The 26,665-nt window shown below is 36.4% G+C and overlaps 1 protein-coding gene across 13 annotated transcripts in view; it reads left to right on the top strand.

Moving 5' to 3' along the window:
* Positions 1 to 26,665, top strand: part of STXBP3 (syntaxin binding protein 3) — an 86,265-nt gene that overhangs the window by 21,682 nt on the left and 37,918 nt on the right. For 10 of the 13 annotated variants that reach the window (XR_010410802.1, XR_010410801.1, XR_010410800.1 and 7 more), the window contains 8 exons: positions 772 to 872; positions 5,350 to 5,504; positions 14,912 to 15,002; positions 17,506 to 17,630; positions 20,678 to 20,773; positions 20,908 to 20,965; positions 24,680 to 24,745; positions 25,722 to 25,802. Coding sequence is in view for 6 of the 13 variants with exons in the window: in XM_064588722.1 (XP_064444792.1) it covers positions 772 to 872; positions 5,350 to 5,504; positions 14,912 to 15,002; positions 17,506 to 17,630; positions 20,678 to 20,773; positions 20,908 to 20,965; positions 24,680 to 24,745; positions 25,722 to 25,802 (773 nt within the window). In the remaining 7 variants the exon portion in view is untranslated. The remainder of the gene's footprint in view (positions 1 to 771; positions 873 to 5,349; positions 5,505 to 14,911; positions 15,003 to 17,505; positions 17,631 to 20,677; positions 20,774 to 20,907; positions 20,966 to 24,679; positions 24,746 to 25,721; positions 25,803 to 26,665) is intronic. The other 3 variants (XM_045897071.3, XM_045897069.3, XM_064588721.1) reach the window with 3 other exon arrangements.

Genomic DNA, 26,665 nt, shown 5'->3' with positions numbered 1-26,665 from the left:
GTCTTGGTCTGTGCTATTAGAGATTCATCATTTTAAGTAATATATTGTTTTTCCTGTAAATTATTATTTATCTCATGCCTGTAGTAGTTTGCATTTTAAAAATATCATGCCATAACTATTTATCTTTTAAATAACTATTATACAGAAATTCATGTTTATGGAATTGATAAAATTTAATGAATGTGAAGTCTCTTAAGGAATCTTGAGGCCAAAGAACATCATGTTAAAGGACACTAGGACCCAATGGTTGATGTTCCAACCTAGATTAAAGGTCGGGTTGGGGGAATAGGCTCTAAGGTCCAGAATTTATTAGTCTCAGGATTTCCTGACATTAGAGAAATTCTTGTAATACATACAAGGAAATTTGTGTGGTATGGTTGCACTTAGTGCCAGATTTAGAAAAGTAGTATAAATTCCTAAGAAGTTCTGAAAGTCCTGTAAAAGTTTATTAAGTCATGGGTTTGGACCTGATTTTCCTTCCTGATAATTTTAGTTTGCTGTGTAAGCAGCTCTCTAAGGAAATAATCTTAGCTTATGGTGCCTATGAATTTGAAAAATGGAATTTCTATTACAGCCCTCTTGGCTAGAATACATCTGCTGTGTAAAGTGAAGAAGAATATTTACATATTATCTCATCCCCATAGTAAATTATTTCGTGAAAGTCACTAATTATATGTAAAAAATAAATATTCTTGGATGTTGAAATGATTTATTCAGAAGAATAAAAACTTAGCTGGAGTTACATGCTTTGATTTCTTTTCTCTCTCTCAGTTTGCCCTGATAGTCTCTTTAACAAAATTAAAGCTTCTTGCTCCAAGTCAATAAGAAGATGTAAAGAAATAAATATTTCCTTCATTCCACTTGAATCTCAGGTACTTTCTTTTTTTATTTTTAATTTTAGTTCATAATGGATTTTATGTACTGTGTATTTGGTGATTTTGAACAATCCACAAACATTTCTCATGATGAAGGAAAGAAGAGCATAAATTGGAATAGAATATTATGAAAGTGAAGCTTAAATTTCATGGCTGCCACTAAATCCTGTGTAGGTCAAGTTTTACAGCACTATGAGATTATGAAAGCAAAAGATTTTGAGCCGTCTATGTTAGATGACTCAAAAGAAATCATTTTAGCTTCTATGACCATTTGTGATATTAAAGCAAATGTTCTTCAGTAAATGTTTTATATAACATTATAGAGATTATCTTAATTTATAAAATTTTTAATTTTTAAAATTCATTTTGACTTTAGAATAGTTATAAACCTTCAGTTAATAATAATAATGGTGATAGGAAACACCTACATAGTATTCTCCATGTGCCAGACACTTTCCTAAATGTTTTCCATAAATATATTCATGTAAATCCTCATAATAGTTCTATGAATAGATAGTAATCCTATCTTCATTTTAAAGATGAGGAAATCAAAAAAGTTAAGTAACTTGCCCCAAATCACACAGCTAGTGCATTGTTCAGCTTTGATGTGCTCTGTTCTCTGTGTTTGGATTCTAGCATTTCATAGAATTGTAATAGCTCACTGTTGTTTGGAACTATAAGGTCAATATTTTAAGAGACAGGAAGGTCCTAGAAAAGGGATTTTTCTTTTAAGCTGTTGCTGTTTTGGGCAAAGAAAAATTATAATCCAAATTATAAAATTTTAAGATATCTGTTTAATATTAGACTGTTTCCAAAGGTTACCTTTAGACCTGTTCCTTTTAATGTGATATGTAAGGTTAATGTAAGGTAATATGGGCTTCCTAAGTGATGTGGGATATAAACAGTAGTGTGAGAAATATTACAAGCATATCCAGAGCATCTGCTGTACAGATGGTAAATATAATTTTAGTTTCAGAATTCATTAAAATTCAGCAGTTGCTGTATTTGAAGGAGAGATTTGTGTAGCTCTCTGACCAATTTGATTATTGATGGAAATAACTTGTCTTTGTCTGTATAGAGAAATCTCATGAGAATCTTCTTACTGGTCTTTGCAAAATGTTGTGATTATTTTAAGTCCTGTATGCTTTGTTTTTCCCCTATAAAGTTTTTGCCTTTATTTCCTTGATAAATATCTTAAGAGGGTTTACTCAGTAAATTTAACTGTTATGGAGAAATTATAGTGAAAATATTTTGAACTCTTGTCCATTTGCGAGTGAAGATGTAAATGAAATACTACTAAGTGGTTTGAGCTATGAGCAAAGGCCTATATGAGCATTTATCAAGATCATGTGCAGTGGACATTGTCTGCTAGATGCAAAGTGGTTTGCTGTGCTGGGCATGATATATGCTCTACACTCACGTGAATGCTGTGAAAGGAATCCAAAGAATTATACATCTTCAAAATGATATCAACTAAGATTAGGTTTAAAGCTGCATATAATAGAAAAATTTGCTTTCAGTAGCTTAAGCAAGATGGAGGGGCGCCTGGGTGGCTTGGTCGGTTAAGCGTGTGCCTTCGGCTCAGGTCATGATCCCAGGGTCCTCAGTCGAGCCCCGCATTGGGCTCCCTGCTCAGCGGGAAGCCTGCTTCTTCCTCTCCCACTCTCCCTGCTTGTGTTCCCTCTCTGACTGTGTCTCTCTCTGTCAAATAAATAAAATCTTAAAAAAAAAAAAACAAGATGGAAATTTATTTCTAATATAAAAGAAGTCAGGAAATGGGTTATGTATGGCTGGGATGCTGGCTCTACAAAATTGTCAAGGGCCTACTCTAGGCATGACCCTCATGATCCAGGGTAACTGTAGAATCATTTCGTCCTTGTTTGAGGGAGCAGGATGAAAGAGAGAAAGAAAGAAGTATATAGATTTCATTTATATCTTGTTAGCTAAAATTAAGTCACATGGGTACACTTGAGTGTATAAATGTAGTCTTTTATGTAGTCTTATGTGACTGCTTCCCCCAAAGAATTGGTATGGTTACTGAAAAGTAAGGGAAGAATGGTTTTGGGGGAGGCAGCTCACAGTCTACCACAAGAGAAGAGAGAATAATTCATACTAGGAGAATGAGAAAATATTTGATGAATGGCTAGAATTTCATAAGGTAATAATGACACAAAAAAGAAGAGGAAGGTGACAATAGCCTGGATGCAAAGATACAGAAGCAGAAAAGTGCAGAACAGCAGAAGTGTGGATTATAAGGGGTGAAGATATGATAGATAAGTCTGTCTCTGTAGGTAGGTTGGGACTGTGTTGTAGGAGGCTCCAGGTTCCACCAAGAATAATGGCAGAAAATGCACTGATGCAGAAGACCATGGAACTGGTCCTAATGTCTTTAAGGAAAGAGAAGTCAGGAGATCATTGGGGAGAGATTGTCAACATCAGATACGATAGTGCTCCAAAGAAAAGTTGGACGTTCACATTTAGAGGTTGCATGGAGAGGAAGGAGGTTCATTCACTCTTGAATTTGAGTCAAAGAAACCTCTCTCTTTCCCTCCCCAGGGTTTAAGATAATTAGTGCTATCACATATACATTAAGGCAGTTAGATGGAAAGCATTCAAGAATGTAGGGGCGTTTGATTACAGTGGACCTTAGGGAGTACAGAGAGTCTGGTGTAGTTAGCAGAGAGGGTACTAGATGGTGTCTAGGTAGAAATAGAGCTAAACCAGCTATAGATTAGCAAGAAAAGTAGATGGAAGTGGTGTGGGTCGAGAGAGTCTTTATTTAAGGAGCTGATTATGGATCATGAAGTTGAAGAAAGTATTCAGTGATCGTCTAAAGGAACATGTAATGGTGGTGATGAAAAGTGGAGAAGAGTAGGAGGAAGGAAAGAAATGTGAGTGTAGAATAAAAACCAGCTCCAAAATTCTCTTTGGTTCATTGGAGTATTAGATAGCTTAGATGAATTTAAACCGTGGTAACAACTCCCTAAATCTCAGTACATTACAACAGCCAAGTTTATTTCTCATTCATGTTATTATCCATTGTGGTTTGCCTGGGGCTTTGCTCTATATTCTCGTCATTCCAGGACTGAAGCTGAAGGAACAGCCCTTGTCTGGGACATAGCAGAGGGAAAAGAGAAATGGTGGAGCCACACGATGGCTCCCCCCACCCACATACGCACAATGGCTTTTAAAGCTTTTGTGGAGAGTCACTTCTACTCATATTCCAATGACCATAGCCAAGGCTGAGTGAGTGAGAAGCCCTTTAGGGAAGGGCAGTATTTTTTGTTTGTTGAGAGAAAGAGATAGAGAGCGGGGGTGTTGGAGCAGCAGAGGGAGAGAGAGAGAATCTGAGGGAGGCTCCACACTCAGTGCAGAGATCTCACAACCTGAGATCATGACCTGAGCCAAATCGAGTTGGACTCTTAACCGATTGAGCTATCCAGGCACCCCAGGGCAGTATTTTTGAACAGATAATATTATCTACCATGGTATGATAGTGTACTGTGAGAAGTGCTTTTTGGGAAGTTAATACAACAGCCAAGACTTTGAGCAACACAGACATAAGTGGATTAGCTATGGTTAAATTTCAGTCCACATTCAGCCTGCTGCTGTTGGTTATGTGTTATGTTCAGAAAAATGAATGACTGTACGGTGAAAGGAAACTCACAAGGAAGCTTATTCATAATTCAATGGTTAACCTATAATATTTATTACATACCTACTTTTACACTCAATACATTATCCTAGGCTAAGCGGGATTGCTATCATTGTTTTAAAAAAACAAAACAAAAAAAACAATAAAAATTGGTTAGAGAGCTTCTTCCTTTGTACTCTTCAAATAACACAATAATAGTAAATCTCTAATCCAGTTCTTTGTACATAAGTAAATGCTTTTGTTAGTTGAATAAATGTATCTTTGAGGTTTCAGTGTATCTGTGGTTAGACCAATTACTATGTTTGGCACAATACTGTGTTTTTGGAAGATAAGTTTCTATTTTAAGGACATGAAGAATATAAGCTAAAGAATTGAAGAAACATCTCAACTATGGAAAATTTCTAGGTTATTCTCTAAAGGATTAAGATTTTTAATGTATGTCAAATATATAGACCAATTTTGGTTTTGTTGTATTTGTGCTAGGTATTAGATTTTTATTTTAGTTTGACTACCTCAGATTCCTTCATCTGTTGCACAGTGAAAAACAAACAGTACAATCTGTATATGAAACAAGAATTGAAGGAGAGAGGTAGACTAAGCAGGAAAGGAGAGTGAGAAAAGAAATAAGGATGAAATCAAGAGGACAGAGAGAAAATGAGAGTTGATAAGGTAAAGACACAGTGGTCTCAGGAAACAGCATGGTTAGTGCAAGTAATTTCTTTTGATGTCCAAATAATAGCTGCATTTTTCTTGATTGATTTTTTTTTTCATTAAGTCACCAAATTGACAGTGTGACCTTTTTTTTTCGGCCTAACTTAGGTTTATACTCTTGATGTACCAGATGCATTCTATTACTGTTACAGTCCAGACCCTAGTAATGCAAACGGAAAAGATGCCATTATGGAAGAAATGGCTGAGCAGATAGTTACAGTGTGCGCTACCCTGGATGAAAATCCTGGAGTAAGATACAAGAGGTAAGACACTCAATAGTGTCTGTATATGTTATGCTTTCTATTTGATCTCCAGTGTAGAGGTAAGTAATGTCTCTGCGCTTGTGTTTATTGTAGTTTATTTTCCATCTAAAATTATGCTGTATATATAGGAGATTTAAAGTTTAAGGTTGAAATTTCAGAGCAACTAATAGCCTCTGTTACTAAATTTCAGTGCTTAAATTTGGTATGATTTGCAAACACTTTCATGAGTTTAAGGAATGCTTAGGGGAAATGTCTTTATTGTCATATAGAGAATACATACAGTCTTACAATTAATGTTTTGTTAAATTTTCACCAAATTTGAATGGCCATATTATCTGAATAGTGGTTTTAGTGTCAAAGTATGTATGTATGTATGTATCTATTTAAGATTTTATTTATTTATTTATTTATTTATTTATTATTTATTTATTTGTCGGAGAGGGAGAGCACAAGCAGGGGGAGTGGCAGGCAGAGGGAGAAGCAGGCTCCCCGCTGAGCAGAGAGCCTGATGCTGGGCTCTATCCCAGGACCCTGGGATCATGACCTGAGCTGAAGGCAGACACCAAACCCGACTGAGCCACCCAGGTCTCCCTCTAATTCCAGTGGCTATTTTAAATAGATTATTGGATTTTGGTTTTTTTTAAGAATAAAGTTTGACTTTAATACTATGTACCTTTATTTATTTGCTTTTTAAAAATAAAATTTACTGTGAAGTGCATAAATTATATGTGTATGGCTTGATAAATTCTTCCAAAGTGAACATATCCTGCTAACCCCACCAAGGTCAAGAAATAGAACATAGATGACATCTCAGAGGTTCTGCTCATGAGCCCCCTTGATCACCAGTCCCCTCTCCTCCCCAAAGGTCACTGCTGACTTCTAACACATTTTAGTTTTGCTTGATGTTGAACTTGGTAAAAATGGAATCATGTGATATTTTTTGTTTCTGGCTTCTTTATTCAACATTATGTTCTGAGAGTCATCTGTGTTGTGTGTAACCAGGCAGCTTGGATTTTAATCTCTGCTAATTGCTAGCTGTGTGACCCTTCTGCCCTCAGTTTCCTTATCTATGAAATGGGAATGATAATAATACCCATCTTAAAAAGTTGTTAGAACTCTGTAAAGCATTCAGAATAGTGCATGGCACCAGTAAAATGATAGTAGTAAATATACTGTGGTACAACTAATAAGTATTTTTATTTTATTTTATTTTTTAAAAGATTTTATTTATTTATTTGAGAGAGAGAGAGCACATGAGAGGGGGGAGGGTCAGAGGAGAAGCAGACTCCCTGCCGAGCAGGGAGCCCGATGCGGGGCTCGATCCCGGGACTCCAGGATCATGACCTGAGCCGAAGGCAGTCGCTGAACCAACTGAGCCACCCAGGCGCCCCTATTTTTTATTTTTTATTTTTTATTCTGTTATGTTAGTCACCATACAGTACATCATTAGTTGTGTTTGGTTTTTTTTTTAAGATTTTATTTATTCATTTGAGACACAGAGATAGAGAGAGAGCATGAGCAGGGGAGAGGCAGAGGGAAAGGGAGAAGCAGGCTCCCCGCTGAGCCAGGAGCCTGATGTGGGGCTTGATCCCAGGACCCTGGGATCATGACCTGAGCCGAAGGCAGACGCTTAACCATCTGAGCCACCCAGGCACCCCACATCATTAGTTTTTGATGTAGTGTACAAATAATAAGTATTATCACTCATTTCTCTTTTAGAAGTTTCTTTAATTTGAACTTTGGCATTGATCAGGTTACTTGGCTAATAAGCTCTACTCATACATACATCAGGTATTGAAAACTTTCTTTTTCTTATAGGTGATGTACTAATTACATTCTGAACTCAGGGGAACAGAGCTAAGTGGTTTCTCTTCTGCTAGAGTTCAGTTGCTGTTCAAGTTTCTGTTCTTGGTGTTGACTCTGTTCAGGATGAGTAAATATAACCAATTAATAATTTAAAAGCTCACCAGTGGACCTGTTTTGAGTTACTGCAATAGTTAACGAATAATCCAGGCTTTTAAAATCCTACTTGTAGGGGCACCTGGGTGGCTCAGTCATTAAGCGTCTGCCTTTGGCTCAGGTCATGATCCCGGGGTCCTGGGATCGAGCCCCACATCGGGCTCCCTGCCCGGTGGGAGGTCTGCTTCTCTCTCTCCCACTCCCCCTGCTTGTGTTCCCTCTCTCGCTGTGTCTCTGTCAAGTGAATAAATAAAATCTTCAAAAAAAATAAAATAGTAAGTTGTTCTCTCTTTAAAATTTTGAGATAGTTTCTTCTAACAGATTAAAATATACCCTAAATCTCTAGTATATGATGTTTTCTATTCCCCTGCCTGATCACATCCTCTCCCTTTTTTTTTTCTTTTTCTTTTTTCTTTTTTTAAATCCTCTTCTTTCTTTTTTCAAACAACTTCTTATCAATTCCTTTTATAAAATTTTTTATAATTTCCATTTTTACAGTCATATTCCATCCCTTTGTCATATCAACCCTTATTTTTGTACATATATAAGTTTTTCTTTCTTTAAAATTTTGGGAGGCACTTTCTTCTAAAAGACCAAAATACACCCCAAATCTAGTGTGTGGCACTGATCTATATACCATATAGATCATATTTGATCACATTCTGGTTTTTTTGTTGTTGTTGTTGTTGTTGTTTTGTTTTGTTTGTTTTTGTTTTTATCTTTATCTTTTTCCTTTTTCTTTTTTCTCTCTTTCCCTTTCTTATCCCACTGCTTCAGGTCTTTTCTGATTTGTTTAGAGTATATTTTCTGGGGACGTGGTTACTCTGCTAGCATTTTGTTCTCTCATTAATCTATTCTCCCCTGCACAAAATGACAAGACGGAAAAAATCACCTCAACAAAAAGAACAAGAGGTAGTACCGACTGCCAGGGACCTACTCAATACGGACATTAGTACGATGTCAGATCTAGAGTTCAGAATCATCACTTTAAAGATACTAGCTGGGCTTGAAAAAAATATGGAAGTTATTAGAGAAACCCTTTCTGGAGAAGTAAAAGAGCTAAAATCCAACCAAGTAGAAATCAAAAAGGCTATTAATGAGGTGCAATCAAAAATGGGGGCGCTAACTGCTAAGATAAATGAGGCAGAAGAGAGAATCAGTAATATAGAAGATGAAATGATGGAAAATAAAGAAGCTGAGAAAAAGAGAGATAAACAACTACTGGATCACGAGGGCAGAATTCGAGAGATAAACGATACCATAAGACGAAACAACATTAGAATAATTGGGATCCCAGAAGAAGAAGAAAGAGAGAGAGGGGCAGAAGGTATAATGGAGCAAATTATAGCAGAGAACATCCCTAATTTGGGGAAAGAAACAGGCATGAAAATCCAGGAAGCACAGAGAACCCCTCTCAAAATCAATAAAAATAGGTCAACTCCCCGACATCTAATAGTAAAACTTATGAGTCTCATAGACAAAGAGAAAATCCTGAAAGCAGCTCGGGAGAAGAGATATGTAACCTACAAGGGTAGAAACATTAGATTGGCAACAGACCCATCCACAGAGACCTGGCAGGCCAGAAAGGACTGGCAGGATATATTCAGAGCACTAAATGAGAAAAATATGCAGCCAAGAATACTATATCCAGCTAGGCTGTCATTGAAAATTGAAGGAGAGATAAAAAGCTTCCAGGACAAACAAAAACTAAAGGAATTTGCAAACACAAAACCAGCCCTACAAGAAATCTTGAAAGGGGTCCTCTAAGCAAAGAGAGAGCCTAAAAGCAACATAGACCAGAAAGGAACACAGACAATATACGGTAACAGTCACCTTACAGGCAATACAATGGCACTAAATTCCTATCTTTCAATAGTTACCCTGAATGTAAATGGGCTCAATGCCCCAATCAAAAGACACAGGCTAACAGACTGGATTAAAAAACAAGACCCATCGATATGCTGTCTGCAAGAGAATCATTTTAGAACCAAAGACACCCCCAGATTGAAAGTGAGGGGGTGGAAAACCATTTACCATGCTAATGGACACCAAAAGAAAGCTGGGGTGGCAATCCTTATATCAGACAAATTAGATTTTAAACCAAAGACTGTAATAAGAGATGAGGAAGGACACTATATCATACTTAAAGGATCTATCCAACAAGAAGATCTAACAATTGTAAATATCTATGCCCCTAACATGGGAGCAGCCAATTATATAAGGCAATTAATAACAAAAGCAAAGAAACACATCGACAACAATACAATAATAGTGGGGGACTTTAACATCCCCCCTCACTGAAATGGACAGATCGTCTAAGCAAAAGATCAACAAGGAAATAAAGACTTTAAATGACACACTGGACCAAATGGACTTCACAGACATATTCAGAACATTCCACCCCAAAGCAACGGAATACACATTCTTCTCTAGTGCCCATGGAACATTCTCCAGAATAGATCACATCCTAGGTCATAAATCAGGTCTCAACCGGTACCAAAAGATTGGGATCATTCCCTGCCTATTTTCAGACCACAATGCTTTGAAACTAGAACTCAATCACAAGAGGAAAATCGGAAAGAACTCAAATACATGGAGGCTAAAGAGCATCCTACTGAAGAATGAATGGGTCAACCAGCAAATTAAAGAAGAATTAAAAAAATACATGGAAACCAATGAAAATGAAAACACAACTGTTCAAAATCTTTGGGATGCAGCAAAGGCAGTCCTAAGAGGAAAGTATATAGCAATACAAGCCTTTCTCAAGACACAAGAAAGGTCTCAAGTACACAACCTAACCCTACACCTAAAGGAGCTGGAGAAAGAACAGCAAATAAAGCCTAAACCCAGCAGGAGAAGAGAAATAATAAAGATCAGAGCAGAAATCAATGACATAGAAACTAAAAGAACAGTAGAACAGATCAACGAAACTAGGAGCTGGTTCTTTGAAAGAATTAACAAGATTGATAAACCCCTGGCCAGACTTATCAAAAAGAAAAGAGAAATGACCCAAATCAACAAAATCATGAATGAAAGAGGAGAGATCACAACCAACACCAAAGAAATACAAACAATTATAAGAACATATTATGAGCAACTCTATGCCAGCAAATTAGATAACCTGGAAGAGATGGATGCATTCCTAGAGATGTATCAACTACCAAAACTGAACCAGGATGAAATAGAAAACTTGAACAGACCTATAACCACTAAGGAAATTGAAGCAGTCATCAAAAATCTCCCAAAAAACAAAAGCCCAGGGCCAGATGGCTTCCCAGGGGAATTCTACCAAACATTTCAAGAAGAATTAATACCTATTCTTCTGAAACTGTTCCAAAAAATAGAAATGGAAGGAAAACTTCCAAACTCATTTTATGAGGCCAGCATTACCTTGATCCCCAAACCAGACAAAGACCCCATCAAAAAGGAGAATTACAGACCAATATCCCTGATGAACATGGATGCAAAAATTCTCACCAAAATACTAGCCAATAGGATCCAACAGTACATTAAAAGGATTATTCACCATGACCAAGTGGGATTTATCCCTGGGCTGCAAGGTTGGTTCAACATCCGCAAATCAATCAGTGTGATACAATACATTAACAAAAGAAAGAACAAGAATCATATGATCCTCTCAATAGATACAGAAAAAGCTTTTGACAAAGTACAGCATCCTTTCTTGATCAAAACTCTTCAGAGTATAGGGATAGAGGGTACATACCTCAATATCATAAAAGCCATCTATGAAAAACCTACAGCGAATATCATTCTCAATGGGGAAAAACTGAGAGCTTTCCCCCTAAGGTCAGGAACGCAGCAGGGATGTCCACTATCACCACTGCTATTCAACACAGTATTGGAAGTCCTAGCCACAGCAATCAGACAACAAAAAGAAATCAAAGGCATCCAAATTGGCAAAGAAGAAGTCAAACTCTCACTCTTTGCAGATGATATGATACTTTATGTGGAAAACCCAAAAAACTCCACCCCAAAACTGCTAGAACTCATACAGGAATTCAGTAAAGTGGCAGGATATAAAATCAATGCACAGAAGTCAGTGGCATTCCTATACACCAACAACAAGACAGAAGAAAGAGAAATTAAGGAGTCGATCCCATTTACAATTGCACCCCAAACCATAAGATACCTAGGAATAAATCTAACCAAAGAGACAAAGAATCTGTACTCAGAAAACTATAAAATACTCATGAAAGAAATTGAGGAAAACACAAAGAAATGGAAAAACGTTCCATGCTCATGGATTGGAAGAACAAATATTGTGAAGATGTCAATGCTACCTAGAGCAATCTACACATTCAATGCAATCCCCATCAAAATACCATCCACTTTTTTCAAAGAAATGGAACAAATAATCCTAAAATTTGTATGGAACCAGAAAAGACCCCGCATAGCCAGAGGAATGTTGAAAAAGAAAAACAAAGCCGGCGGCATCACAATTCCGGACTTCCAGCTCTCTTACAAAGCTGTCATCATCAAGACAGCATGGTACTGGCACAAAAACAGACACATAGATCAATGGAACAGAATAGAGAGCCCAGAAATGGACCCTCAACTCTATGGTCAACTAATCTTCGACAAAGCAGGAAAGAATGTCCAATGGAACAAAGACAGTCTCTTCAACAAATGGTGTTGGGAAAATTGGATAGCCACATGCAGAAGAATGAAACTGGACCATTTCCTTACACCACACACAAAAATAGACTCCAAATGGTTGAAAGACCTCAATGTGAGACAGGAGTCCATCAACATCCTAAAGGAGAACACAGGCAGCAACCTCTTTGACCTCAGCCGTAGCAACTTCTTCCTAGAAACATCGCTAAAGGCAAGGGAAGCAAGGGCAAAAATGAACTATTGGGACTTCATCAAGATAAAAAGCTTTTGCAAAGCAAAGGAAACAGTCAACAAAACCAAAAGACAACCGACAGAATAGGAGAAGATATTTGCAAATGACATATCAGATAAAGGGCTAGTATCCAAAATCTATAAAGAACTCATCAAACTCAACACCCAAAGAACAAAGAATCCAATCAAGAAATGGGCAGAAGACATGAACAGACATTTTTCCAAAGAAGACATCCAAATGGCCAACAGGCACATGAAAAAGTGCTCAATATCGCTCAGCATCAGGGAAATCCAAATCAAAACCTCAATGAGATACCACCTCACACCAGTCAGAATGGCTAAAATTAACAAGTCAGGAAACGACAGATGTTGGCGGGGATGCGGAGAAAGGGGAACCCTCTTACGCTGTTGGTGGGAATGCAAGCTGGTGCAGCCACTCTGGAAAACAGTATGGAGGTTCCTCAAAAAGTTGAAAATAGAGCTACCATATGATCCAGCAATTGCACTACTGGTATTTACCCCAAAGATACAAAAGTAGGGATCCGAAGGGGTACGTGCACCCTGATGTTTATAGCAGCAATGTCCACAATAGCCAAACTGTGGAAAGAGCCAAGATGTCCATCGACAGATGAATGGATAAAGAAGAAGTGGTATATATATACAATGGAATATTATGCAGCCATCAAAAGGAATGAGATCTTGCCATTTGCAACGACATGGATGGAACTGGAGGGTATTATGTTGAGTGAAATAAGTCAAACAGAGAAAGACATGTATCATATGATCTCACTGATATGAGGAATTCTTAATCGCAGGAAACAAACTGAGTGTTGTTGGAGTGGGGGGTGGGGTGGGAGGGATGGGGTGACTGGGTGATAGACACTGGGGAGGGTATGTGCTCTGGTAAGCGCTGTGAATTGTGCAAGACTGTTGAATCTCAGATCTGTACCTCTGAAACAAATAATGCAATATATGTTAAGAAAAAAAAAAGAAGAAGAAGAAGAAGATAGCAGGAGGGGAAGAATGAAGGGGGGGAAATCGGAGGGGGAGACGAACCATGAGAGACGATGGACTCTGAGAAACAAACAGGGTTCTGGAGGGGAGGGGGGTGGGAGGATGGGTTAGCCTGGTGGTGGGTATTGAGGAGGGCACATTCTGCATGGAGCACTGGGTGTTATGCACAAACAATGAATCATGGAACACTTCATCTAAAACTAATGATGTAATGTATGGGGATTAACATAAGAATAAAAAAAATAAATTAAATAAAATAGAATCCTACTTGTACTTTCTCAAAGCATTCCTTTATATCTTATGGACTGTTAAAGTATAATTCAAACATAAAATTACTTCCTTTTGAAAATATTTTAAAACAAAATGTGTAATAAATTATTCTTTATAGTAGCTGCTTTATTTATTTTTAAGGTATTAAACCTGAAGAGTCTTTTACTCTTTGAAGGCCTCACATTGAGACCCTCCATTTTTGAGGTTGGTGGGCTATTTGAGGAGCATTTTCCAGCATTTTTCTTGTAGACTCAAAAGTTATACTAATGCCACTGGTCATGAAGATGTAATTTAGACTATGATTTTATCATTTTAGTAGAGAGGGATATATAAGATTTTATGCAAAAGATTTTATTGGAAAACTGATTAGATGTTAGAGAACACGGGAAATCTCACACTGCTATTGGGAAGGATAATTGGTCAAGTAATTTGGAGAGTAATATGCTAATATCTAAAAAAGTAAAAAATGTACTTTATGACTCGGCAGTTATACTTTTAGAGTAGAGAAACGTACATGTAGATTTATTTACAAAATATTTGTTTCAGTGTTTTTTGAAATAGTATAAAATTGAGAATGACTTAAATGTCTGTCTATCCTTAAGGGAATGAATACATAGAATCCAGTATAATTATATGATGGAATACTATATAGAAATAAAATGAATAAATATATGTGTCAACATAGATAGGTCTCAAGCATATATGTAACATATACTACTATTAAACATATATAAAATAGTAAATATATATAACAGCATTGATAGGAAGAATACACACCAAATTCATGATAGTGGTTGCAATTGGGGGTTGGGTAGAGGTAGAAGAGAAGCCTAGGAATTGGGAAGGAAATAAAGGGAACTGCAATTTATTTATATTATTTTCTTTTTTTCTTTTTTTTTTTTTAAGATTTTATTTATTTATTTGAGACAGAGAGAATGAGAGAGAACACATGAGAGGGGAGAGGGTCAAGAGGGAGAAGCAGGCTCCCTGCTGAGCAGAGAGCCCGATGCGGGACTCGATCCAGGGACTCCAGGATCATGACCTGAGCCGAAGGCAGTCACCCAACCAACTGAGCCACCCAGGCGCCCTATATTATTTTCTTTACATTAAGAAAATCTGAAGCACATATAAGATTTACATTTGTAAAATCCAGACAAATTGGTATAGAACTTCTCTGTGTTTATAAACTCTTTTAAATTAATAAATTGTTACATGGTTTAATTTTAGAATTCAGCTTTATGATATTGTAACATGTTTTGAAAGAAAGATAATTGTTTGAACATTTTTTTCACTTTCAGTAAACCTCTAGATAATGCCAGTAAGCTTGCCCAGCTTGTTGAAAAAAAACTTGAAAACTACTACAAGATTGATGAAAAGAGCCTAATAAAGGTAATGTATAAAAGGCAAATAGTGATTATGCACAAAGTCTGTCTTATCTCTTCACAAAGCAAAAAAACTATTGTTCATTGTCCAGTACTAATTTGGGAATCATTAACGTAGATGGTAGCTGAAAGCTTAGTAGTGAGGTTTTGTGGGGAAGATATGGTTTTGGTGTTTTTGTTTTTGTTTTTGTTTGATATGGGTTTTGAAGTAAGCACTGTGTCCAAATCCTGGCTCTGCCATTTAATTCATAGATATGTCAGTTTGGGCAAATTATGTAGCTTCTCTGTGCCTAAATTTTTTTATCTGTAAAATGAGGATAATAAGAATATCTATTTTATAAAGTAGAGGGTTAAAGGAGTTACTACTTTTAAAGTTCTTATAATGATGCTTACTACTGAGTAAACAATAAATATAGCTATTCTTGTTATTACTAGCTCTGAGTGGAGAATACCAGCATTGAGGCTTGGGTTGGAGAATGAAGAGTCTGAGGAGACTGAAGGAGGTGGGGCCAGGGGTCTAGAGAGCCATATGAAATGAATGGAAGAAATTGTTGCTAATTTAGAACTAAGAGGAGAAGGGCAAGGAAATGACTGATACAGTGTTTTTAGTAAGTGGAATGAAAAGAATAATACATAGAATGTAATGGGGTATAGGCAGGGGCTTAATCTTTTTCTAACTGGAATCTTGGAAGGCACCCCAGAGGAAGAGGCTCTTTAACTTAAAGAATAAGTACAACATTATAAAAGAGGGACTTTGTTGCTTAGATAACCAGATTCTTTGGCAGAGGCATAATGAAAAAGGGAAATTCACAAACAACTGCACTGGAGTGGGCGGGTGTAAGCTTAGATGTAATGTTAGTTTAGAACTCTAAAAGTTAATAGTGGTCTGGTGAAAGCTGTTCTGGTTGTAGTTAGGAAAACAGTGGCTCAGTGTGGCTCAGTGTGTAGCATAGTAATAGTCAATAAATGTATGTTGAATGAGGGAAGAGATATATGATCAGTATGTTAGTAAATATCCTTTTGTCCTTCATAACTTCAGTGGGGGAAAAAAAGGCAAAATCCACGAAAAACAAACTTGTCCTTTCCATTTTTCTGCCTGGGAAATTATACATCCTTCAGATACTTGATACTTTTCTTTCATTTAAGGACATGATGAAGTGTCACCTCCTCTCTGAAGCATTTCCTGACTCTTCAGGTCAAATGACTTCCTTCCACATATTTTCATAACCCCAACCCTTGATATAACACTTATATTGTACTATCTTTTTCTTATTTGTCTTTTTGAGAACTTATAACTTAGATGTATTGAAAGCTTACAAAGTGCTAGGTACTAAACGTATTATGGTGTTATTACATTAAATCTTTACAATAATCTTCTACAGCAGAGGTTGTGGTTATATTTTGTTTTACAAATGGGAATACTGAGATACTAACAAGTTAAAACAGTTTGTCCAAAGTCTTAACAGCAAGATAATGGTCAAGACTGGACTCATACCTGGATCTATGTTATTCCAGAAGCTGTGCTTTTAACCACTGTACCATACTGGCTTAAATGAGTTTAAATGAGTAAATTGTTAATTAAACATTTTTTTAAAGGTCTATCTTAATTTACCTATGTCTCATATATGTAAATAAATAGGAAATGTTTGTTTAATGAGTTGTAGTTATTTATTTTTCTTGCAAGATCTTGTTTAAATTCAAGTTAACATATAGTGTAGTAGTAGTTTCAGGGGCAGAATTTAGTGATTCATTACTTGCGTGGAGTTGTGGTTATTTCTTACTGCTTTAAATAATAATCCGAAGAATTTATTACTTTCTAAAATGAAGTATGAAAGATACTGATAGTAACAATACTTTTCCCAGCACTATTATTCACTGTTTAATGATTAGTGCTGTTTGTGAATTAATAACAGGCTTTCATTTTGATTTGCCATCTTAGTTGGCATCAATATAATCTTTTTAAATAGCATAACAGTTAAGAGCACAGGTATGGAGTGAAACTGACCTGGGTTGGAATCTCCATCCTGCCACTTACTAGCTATGTGATTTGGGCAAGTTACTGAATTTTAAGCTTTAATGCCCTCATCAAATGGAGATAATAATACCTGCCTCACAGGGTTGCTGTAACTTATTTTTTGCTTAGCACATGTGCTTAGAGCTTTAGTAGTAACTACTGTTCATAATTTATATCAGTTTTAGGGTTTATGGAGCTGAATTCCTAAGAAAATGAATTTTAGCACAAGGCAAATGTTACTTTTTTTAAAATGAATTTTCACAATATTGTTTTATTGAATATAGCCCCTTAATCTAATTATGAAAGCTTTCGTTTTTGTAGTCTTGTTTTTTTTCCCTTACTGTGCTACTCTGATTTTTCTATTTTAATAGAACTTCACGTTCTTAAGAATGAGACAGAACTTAGGAAAAGTCTGCTTTTGTTTTCTGAGATATTAACAAGGTGTTCATACAAAGAAATTGACGTTTCTGAAGATAATTTTATCTTGTTATTCCAGGGTAAAACTCATTCCCAGCTCATAATAATTGATCGTGGCTTTGATCCTGTGTCCACTGTCCTGCATGAACTGACCTTTCAGGCAATGGCATATGATCTACTGCCAATTGAGAATGATACATACAAGCAAGTATAACTTGAAGGGCATATAAGGGGCATATACAAACAGGATATATAGGATATGAGCATTTAATGATTCGTGTAGGCACCAGATATTGAAAGCCCCTGTAATTTGATATTCAGAAACTTTATCATCCTCTTACCCTATAATCAGAACGTATTAAAAATATCTTGACCTTGTAAGTTAATGGGTAATTTGACTGCTTTGAAGCTTCTTTTGGTATGGTTGCTTCCTTAACTATGTCTATAACAAAGCTACATTTAAACAGGTGGAATTTGGACTTTTTGCTTATGTTAAGAGTAAGTACCAGGCCCATGACTATATTTATTGAAGTGGAAACCATATTCAAACTTGTTAGGCTGTTAGGCTATAATTATTCTGAATCACACACACAAAAGTATCTGTGTGTGTGTCTTGTCAATATAATGTATTTAAGAAGATTAGAAGACTAGAAAACTGAATAGGATAACTATTGAGAATAGGCATAATGTTACTAATTTGGTATCTCTTGGCTTAACTCTGATATAAGCATATTTACTTTAAAAGTAATGCCAAATAGAGAGCTAAATGAAAAGTGAAATAACTTTTCTATCAAGGAACCATTTTACTGTATTATTGTGAATCATTATGAGTGTATATAGGTGTACATACATCTATATATTTACATGTCGATATCATAATCCCTTAAGTCCAAATTGGCATTTTTCATCTATGATTTACTGTTTAAGAATAGTGGTGAAAAGGAAAATTAGTCAGTTTTCTGAAATTTTATGTTTAAATTAATTTAGTAATTTTAATAGATGAAAAGATCTTTTTTCTACTGTATGTATTGTATTTATGTATTTTCTCTTGTATGTTTATTTGCATTCTGGTCAAATCCTGTCTTCTGAATTTTTCTCTGTGTAGTTTATATTAATGTCTGGTGACATAGAGAAATCAGTATTGCTATTTTTTCTAATACAAAAGTAGTTTCAAGCAGTTTATTCAGAATTTTCAGAAGAGATACTATTTATCTCTCTTGTCCTTTAGGTCTCCAAACCTGCATTGCTCAAGAGATTTAGAAAAAAATTAAACTAAAAAAAAAAAAATAAAGAAAAAGAAAAAAAGAATTAAACTGATGGACGCAAAATCCTTTGGTTCCAGACTGTAGACATACATATCAGACATTTCTAACCTACTATTTAAAGTATTTATCTCTCGGGGCGCCTGGGTGGCTCAGTCGGTTAAAACGTCCCAACTGTTGATTTCAGCTCAGGTCAGATCAGGCCCCATTTTGGGGTCCGCTCTGGGTGTGGAGCCTGCTTTAAGATTCTCTCCCTCTTTTTGCCCCTCCCTCTCCAAAAATAAATAAATAAATAAATAAAATATTAATCTCCCTTCAAGCCCCTCATTGCAATGGCTCTGTGCTGGGCATGGAACCTACTTTAAAAAAAAAATTATCTCCCTAGGTTTGCTGGCAAGGAAAGTAAGTTTAATTTTTTTAAGAGTAAGGGAGAGACTTATTAAAAAAAAAAAAAGCCAGCAATACTCCCTATTATGAATCAGCAAAGTCCAGAGATAAGATGGAAGCTTGAACTCCCTATGGTTTGTGCTCCATTACAATTGTTAATTGGAAACATTACAAAGCAGGAAATTCTGAGTATCCATATTCTATTTTTTATCTTGGTGATCTCTTTAAATGTACTCTTAAAATGGAGTTGTCATCATCTTTTAGTATTGTTAGGCTTGCTGCCTTAATCTTTGTGTATAAATCAAAGGTTAAAGATGTTATGTAAGTACAAAGTGGCATTTTTAAATGGCAAATGGGCTGCTTCTGTCCTTAGTGTGTTCTGGTTAAGCACAGTCATTCTACATTTGGCTATCTGCACTTAAGACTGCATAGGTAAATGGTTTTATAGGTGGGGCCTGTAATTTTGGGAGTTAGGAAAGTGATTGTACTCATACAGTAGAAATCTACATTTATTGTCTGTAATCTAGAGTTGGGAAAGTTCAAAGCTGTCCTTCCTAATCTTGGCTCAGGAAATTGAGAGTTGCAGGGGTGATTGAATCTCCCTAGCTCCACAGATGGAAGGAGGCTATCTGCATAAAAAGAGAAGGGAGAGTCGGGGCGCCTGGGTGGCTCAGTTGGTTAAGCGACTGCCTTCGGCTCAGGTCATGATCCTGGAGTCCCGGGATCGAGCCCCGCATCGGGCTCCCTGCTCGGCGGAGAGTCTGCTTCTCCCTCTGGCCCTCTCCCCTCTCACGTGCTCTCTCTCTCTCTCTCTCAAATAAATAAATAAATCTTTAAAAAAAAAAAAAAAAGAAGGGAGAAATTACATTTGGGGAGGCAGTCAGGAAGCCCATTTTGAATAATTTCATGAACCCTTGATAGATGAAAAGATCTTTTTTCTACTGTATGTATTGTATTTATGAATAATGAATTGCTTCTTACGTCAGTAGTACTCATGAAAGCAATCACAATTTTTTATGACTACATTTGTTTTCTCATTTCCTTTCCCATTCGTCAAAGGACGTGTGGTTGTAGGATTAGGGAAGAATATAGAAACAGGTGATACATGTTTATGAATTTATTTACTTGGATACATGTTTATGAAAATGTTAACTCTGAAACACCTTCAGTATTTAATAGGCTACATTGGAGGTGACATTTCTGTTCTTCACTTAATGAGTGTTTGATAGTTGTGCTGATGAACACATCAAAATAGTATTTTAAGCAATTAGAAGACGTTGTTAATATAAATTTAGTCTTGTTCTTAGAGTTGATTGTAGAATGTTGAATTTTTGTTCCATAAAATAACATTTTGCTGAGCTAAACCCTAACATTTGAAAGCAAAAACGTCTTGGTAGACATAGCACTTTGATTTTTAATGTAAGGATAGCAAGCAGTATGCCTTAATCAAAGTAGGTATTCATTATCATCCTAAAATACTGGGTTGAATGTATGTATTGTTTAATTTCTTGAGTTGTGTCTTAAAATTATTGATTGTAAAAATGTTTCTTCTACTTTTGGTGGGGGATAATCCAAAAGATTTATATTTCTGTCTACTTGTAGATACAAAACAGATGGGAAAGAAAAGGAGGCAATCCTTGAAGAAGATGATGACCTCTGGGTCAGAATTCGACATCGGCATATTGCAGTTGTATTAGAGTATGTGAACCCATTTTAATTTTTATTCCATATTTTTTAAGCACTAAGTACATGAAAGTAAATTTTATAATCTTAGAATATTTCTGTAAAGAGTAACACCTCAGAAACCTAAAGAATTTTCTTAAATTTGACAGGGAAATTCCCAAACTAATGAAGGAAATTTCATCAACAAAGAAAGCAACAGAAGGAAAGGTAAGACTTTTATTTAACACTCAAAATAATGATGGTGAATTTTAAAATGTGTTAAAATTTTTATTTTATCTTTTTAATATTCCATTTTGGGAAATTTATAACATACACAAAAGTAGAGAAAATGAACTCCCATGTACCCATTATCTAGTCCCAACAATTTTGTCTCTCTTGCTTCATTGAGTTTATTTTTAAAAAGCCATTTAGCCAATGTCATCAGTGCATTTTTGCTAGATTTTTTTTATTTCAAGGTGTAATTTACCTAAGTGCACAAATCTTAAGTGAGTACTGAGTAAGTATTTTATATATATATTTGGAACCACCACCTAAATCAAGATAGAGAACATTTCCATCATTCCAAAATATTACACAATAATATCATCTGTGAATAAAGAAAATTTAGCCTGATCCTTTCCAATCTTTATACATTTTAAAATAGTTTTCTTAGTAGTTAATATTTCCTAGCTCTATAATGTAGAATAGAATTGATGATAGAGGATATCCTTGTCACATTCCCCCAGGAGAAACATGTTTGATATTATACCATTGAGTGTTGTGTTAGACTTAGGTTATTTTAGATACATCCTTTTTTTTCTTTTTCTTTTTTTTCTGAGAGAGAGAGAGAGAGCACAAGGGTGGGCGGGGTAGGCAGAGGGCAAGGGAGAGAGAGAATCCCAAGTAGGCTCCACACCCAGAGTGGAGCCCAGTGCAGGGCTCCATCACATGACCCTGAGATCATGATGTGAACCGAAATCAAGAGTTGGATGCTCAACTGACTGAGCCACCCAGGCGCCCCTTGATACATCCTTTATCTGGATTACCCCTTCTATTCTTAATTTGCAAAACAGGTTGTGGTTTTGGTTTTTGTAATCAGAATAGGTGTTGGATTTCATCACATGCATCTATTGAAATTATTTTTTTTCTCCTTTTTTCTGTTAATATGATAACAAACCAACCATACATTCCCAGAATAAGTTGCACTGGTCTTGATGCATTATCCTTTTCCTATATCACTGAATCTCTTTGCTAATATTTTGCTTAGGATATTTGATTCCAGGTTTATGAGAAATAAGTCCCTGTAATATTCCTTTTTTCTTTTTTTAAGACTTTATTTATTTAGAGGCATGTGCAAGCGGGGGAGGGGCAGAAGGAGAGGAAGAATCTCAAGCAGACTCTGCACTGAGCTCGAGGAGCCCAACTCGGGGCTTGATCTCACAACCTTGAGATCATGACCTAAGCTAAAATAGAGTCAGGTGCTCAACCAACTGAGCCACCCAGGCACCCCAAAATGTATCATTATTATAGTCTACCTTAAAGTAGACTATAATTTTCCATGTCCTGAATAATTCAACCTTATAACAGTTTAGCTGCATTTACCCCCTTCATCTTTTGTGCTATTGTTGTTATATATTTTACTCAACATGTGTTTATAAACTTAAGATGTTATTTTTGGGGGCGCCTGGGTGGCTCAGTTGCTGAATACTTTTTTTTCAGGTTGTTGGCAATTATGAATAAAGCCACTATAAAACATTCAGGTTGTGTGTAAACAGATGTTTTCATTCACTTGGGTAAATAATTAAGAGTGGGATTGCTGGAGGGCACTTGGGTGGCTCAGTCTGTTAAGCGTCTGCCTTCAGCTCAGGCCATAATCACGGAACCCTGGGATCGAGCCCCACGTTGGGCTCCCTGCTCAGCGAGGAGCCTCCTTCTCTCTCTACCTCTTCCCTTCGCTTGTGTGCTCTCTCTGTCTCTCAAATAAATTGATAAAATCTTTGGAAAAAAAAAAGGATTGCTGGATTATATAGTAAAATGTATGTTTAACTTTATAAAAAAATTCCATACTGTTGTGGCTATACCATATTACAGTCCCACCAGCAATGTAGGAGAATCACTGTATTTTTAATTTCTTTATCTTTTTTTTTTGTATTTTTAATTTCTAATATTGCATTTAGTTCTAAGACATTGAAGTTTTAAAATAAATTCTAATTTTCTGTTAAAATACTGTATCTTTTTATCCATGTATTCCATCTTTCCCTGTTTTCTTTAACATAAATGTGTTATTTTTTAATTTCTTGTCTGTTAACTTCCAACATCTAGATTGTCTTGGGTCAACCTCTTTTTTTTTTTTTAATTCCAGTATAGTTAACATACAGTGTTATATTAGTTTCAGGTATAAAATATAGTGAGTCGACAGTTCCATACATTACTCAGTGTTCGTCATGATAAGTACATTCTTAATCCCCATCACCTATTTCACCCATCCCCCTACCCACCTACCCTTTTGTAACCATCAGTTTGTTCCCTGTAGTTAAGAGTCTGCTTTTTGGTTTGTCTCTTTTATTCTCTGTTCATTTGTTTTGTTTCTTAGATTCCACATGAGTGAAATCCATATGGTATTTGTCTTTTTCTGACTGACTTATTTCACTAGCATTAGACTCTCTGGATCCATCCATGTTGTTGCAAATGGCAAGATGTCATTCTTTTTTATGTCTGAATAATATTCCGTTGTGTATATATACCACATCTTCTTTGTCTTGGGTCTGCGTTTATTGACTTATTTTATAACTTTGGTATTGACCACTTTTTTCTGTCTTACATGACCAGTAATATTTTAGTGTATGTTAGACATCGCAGATAACATATTGCAGAGGCACTAGATGATGTTCTCTCTGCAAAGAGTATTGATTTCTGTTCTGGCAGGCATTTAATTTGCTGATAAATAACCTTAATTCTGTTGAGACTTCATGCCAGGTGTTGTTATGGTGAGTGTATTTTCCTTTTGCACTTGGTCCAAAGACAGTCCTAGTACTGAATGTCTGGGATATTCACTTGGCACTCTCTTCTTTGGATCAAAGAATACCAGTATTTTCTTAGCACTAAGACCCCTCTGAAATCTCTGTCTAGCATTTAGCCACCCAGCAGTTGTTCCATGCTAGGCCTTTAAGAGTTTTGCCCTTTACACACGCAGCCAGGGATCCAAAGGCAATACCTCTTTGAGTTTTATCTTTGAATTATGTTGCGACTGACTGGCTCTTTCTCTCTAGCACCTTGCCCCCCAGACCCTACCTCACCAGCCCCAAACTCTGATCTCTTTTTCCTCTGCCCAGAGAGACTAGTGCTTTTTACTTGAATTCTACTTCCTTTCACTGTGTTTTGGAAAGTGTCCCAGGGAAAAGCCAGGGTGAGTGCAAGGATCACCTGTGCTTTCTTTTGCTCAAGTATCTTAGCTGTGAGCTCTTTTTCTTATCCATTGCCTGAGAACTGTTGGCTTATTTATTTTGTCCAGTTCTGTTTTTGTTTATGGGGGGAGAATAATTTTGATATCGGCTACTTTATTGTGACTGAAACTGAAAGTCTCTTGGATTTATTTTTTTTTAATTTGCCAAATATTTAGAAAACTAGCAATAAAACTACAGGATTTAAAAAATTGTTATATAGAGGGGCGCCTGGGTGACACAGTCAATTAAGCGTCCGATTCTTGGTTTTAGCTCAGGTCGTGATCTCAGGGTCATGAGATTGAGCCCTACTTCGCGCTCCACACTCAGCATGGAATCTGCTTAAGACTCTCCCTCTGCCCCCCACCTCTGGGCATGCACTCGCATGTGCTCTCTCAAATAAATAAAATAAATCTTTAAAAAAATAAGAAACTACAAAAATTGTTATATAGAATACCTGAATTATAAGTTTGCTTTAAAAATGTTTGACTTTTTTTTCTAGACATCGCTTAGTGCTCTTGCCCAATTGATGAAAAAGATGCCTCATTTCCGTAAACAGATTACTAAGGTAAGCAGTATTGTATATGAGATACTTTATCATTTTTAGTTTATTAGTCCTTCCAGTTCTATAGTGAGGTTTAGTAGTGGGTGTCATGGAATACTTGGTGTTAGTTATCCTCTAAAATTTTACTCTAGGTCTGAGAAATATTCCAAAAATCTAAGCTTCTCAATAGTGTTCTCTGTATGTAATCTAGATTCATCCAAATCCAGCGTTAGCTTTTTATATCTTTGTCTTCAATAGCCAGAGAATTTTGTATTTATCAACTTAATAAGAAAATTCAACATTGTATTAACCAGCAGTTGTTATTCTACTTGGTTCTTTAATAGTTACATCTTAGTAGTTAAGAGCAGTTAAGCGTGTTGGCAGGTAAACTGTTCTTTTTGCTGTATCAGTCTTTCCTATGAGTCATTATCTAAATAGTCTTAACTCATTTTTTATCGTACAGCACCCTAATCAAGAACCAATAATAGGGGCGCCTGGGTGGCTCAGTCGTTAAGCGTCTGCCTTCAGCTCAGGTCATGATCCCGGGGTCCTGGGATCGAGCCCCACATCAGGCTCCCTGCTCTGCAGGAAGCCTGCTTCTCCCTCCCCCACCCCCCCGCTTGTGTTCCCTCCCTTGCTGTGTCTCTCTGTCAAATATAAATAAAATCTTTAAAAAAAAAAAAAAAGAACCAATAATATAAATCCAAAAACTTTTTTCTGCTGGACTTTCAGGACTTAGCTTTTTATTTTTCTAACCTTTTTCAGTACTCTTAAACATATATTCAGCCCTTCTATTTTTTGCTGTCTGTTGATTATTCCCTGTAGACCATGTTAATTCTCACTTTTTCCTTTTTCTTGAGCTACTTTCCTTGCTTTACATGGTACCTCCTTTCCACCTCAGCTCATAATTTCCTTCAGGCCTATCTCACAAGTTTAATACTATCAGTTGCACAAAAAGAAATTAAAATGATTTAAGCGATTGATTTCTTTTGTTTTTCAGCAAGTTGTCCATCTTAACTTAGCAGAAGATTGCATGAATAAATTCAAGCCTAATATAGAAAAGCTCTGCAAAAGTGAACAGGTATGTGCAGAGTAAGAAGTACTATATCATCATAAATTTTCGGATTGAACTTTGTAAGGTGCACTAAATCGCAGAATCTCTCTTAGAAGGGGGCTCAACTAGGCAGTATTTAAATATATAACTCCCAGAGCACCTGGGTGGCTCAGTCAGTTAAGCATCTGACTTTTTATCTCAGCTCAGGTCTTGATCTCTGCAGGGTCAAGTTCAAGCCCCATGTTGGGCTCCACACTGAGCATGGAGCTTACTTAAGAAATAAAAATAAATACATCACTTCCCACCAACATTATCAGGTAGCTATCGTATCATAATAAGCCGTCCCTCCTAATCTGTGATTGTACATATTTGGTTAAATGTGGTAATTTTAGTGTTTGGAACATTATTTCAGAGTAGCTCTATCATCAGGCCTTTCTGAGTAGGTGCAACATTTAATGCAGCATCCTGCAGCATACTGCATTGGCACATTTAACTTGTTTTAGAGCCCCCCCCCCACCCCGTAATGTCATAAATGTTTAGACCAGTGGTAAGAGAAATAGAATGCAAGCCCTATGTAGTTTTATTTATTTATTTATTTTGAGACAGAGAGCAAGAGAGTTTGAGCAGGGGAAGGGCAGAGGGAGAGGGAGAGAGAATCTTAAGCTATAGGGTCTCAATCCCATGACCTTGAGACCATGACCTGAGCCCAGATCAAGAGTCTGAAGCTTAACCAACTGAGCCACCTAGGCACCCCAAGCCATATGTAATTTTAAATATTACAGTATAGCTGACTCTTGAACAAGGATCGGGGTACTGACCCCCCCACAGTAAAATATCCATGTCTAACTTTTGACTCCCCCACACTAATAACCTTCTGTTGACCAGAAGCC

This window comes from Mirounga angustirostris, unplaced genomic scaffold, assembly GCF_029215605.1.
Source record: "Mirounga angustirostris isolate CCGP_5_RB_7025 unplaced genomic scaffold, mMirAng1.0.hap1 SCAF_4, whole genome shotgun sequence".
In the NCBI taxonomy this organism is placed as follows: domain Eukaryota; kingdom Metazoa; phylum Chordata; class Mammalia; order Carnivora; family Phocidae; genus Mirounga; species Mirounga angustirostris.
This window is presented reverse-complemented; position numbering and strand designations above follow the sequence as displayed.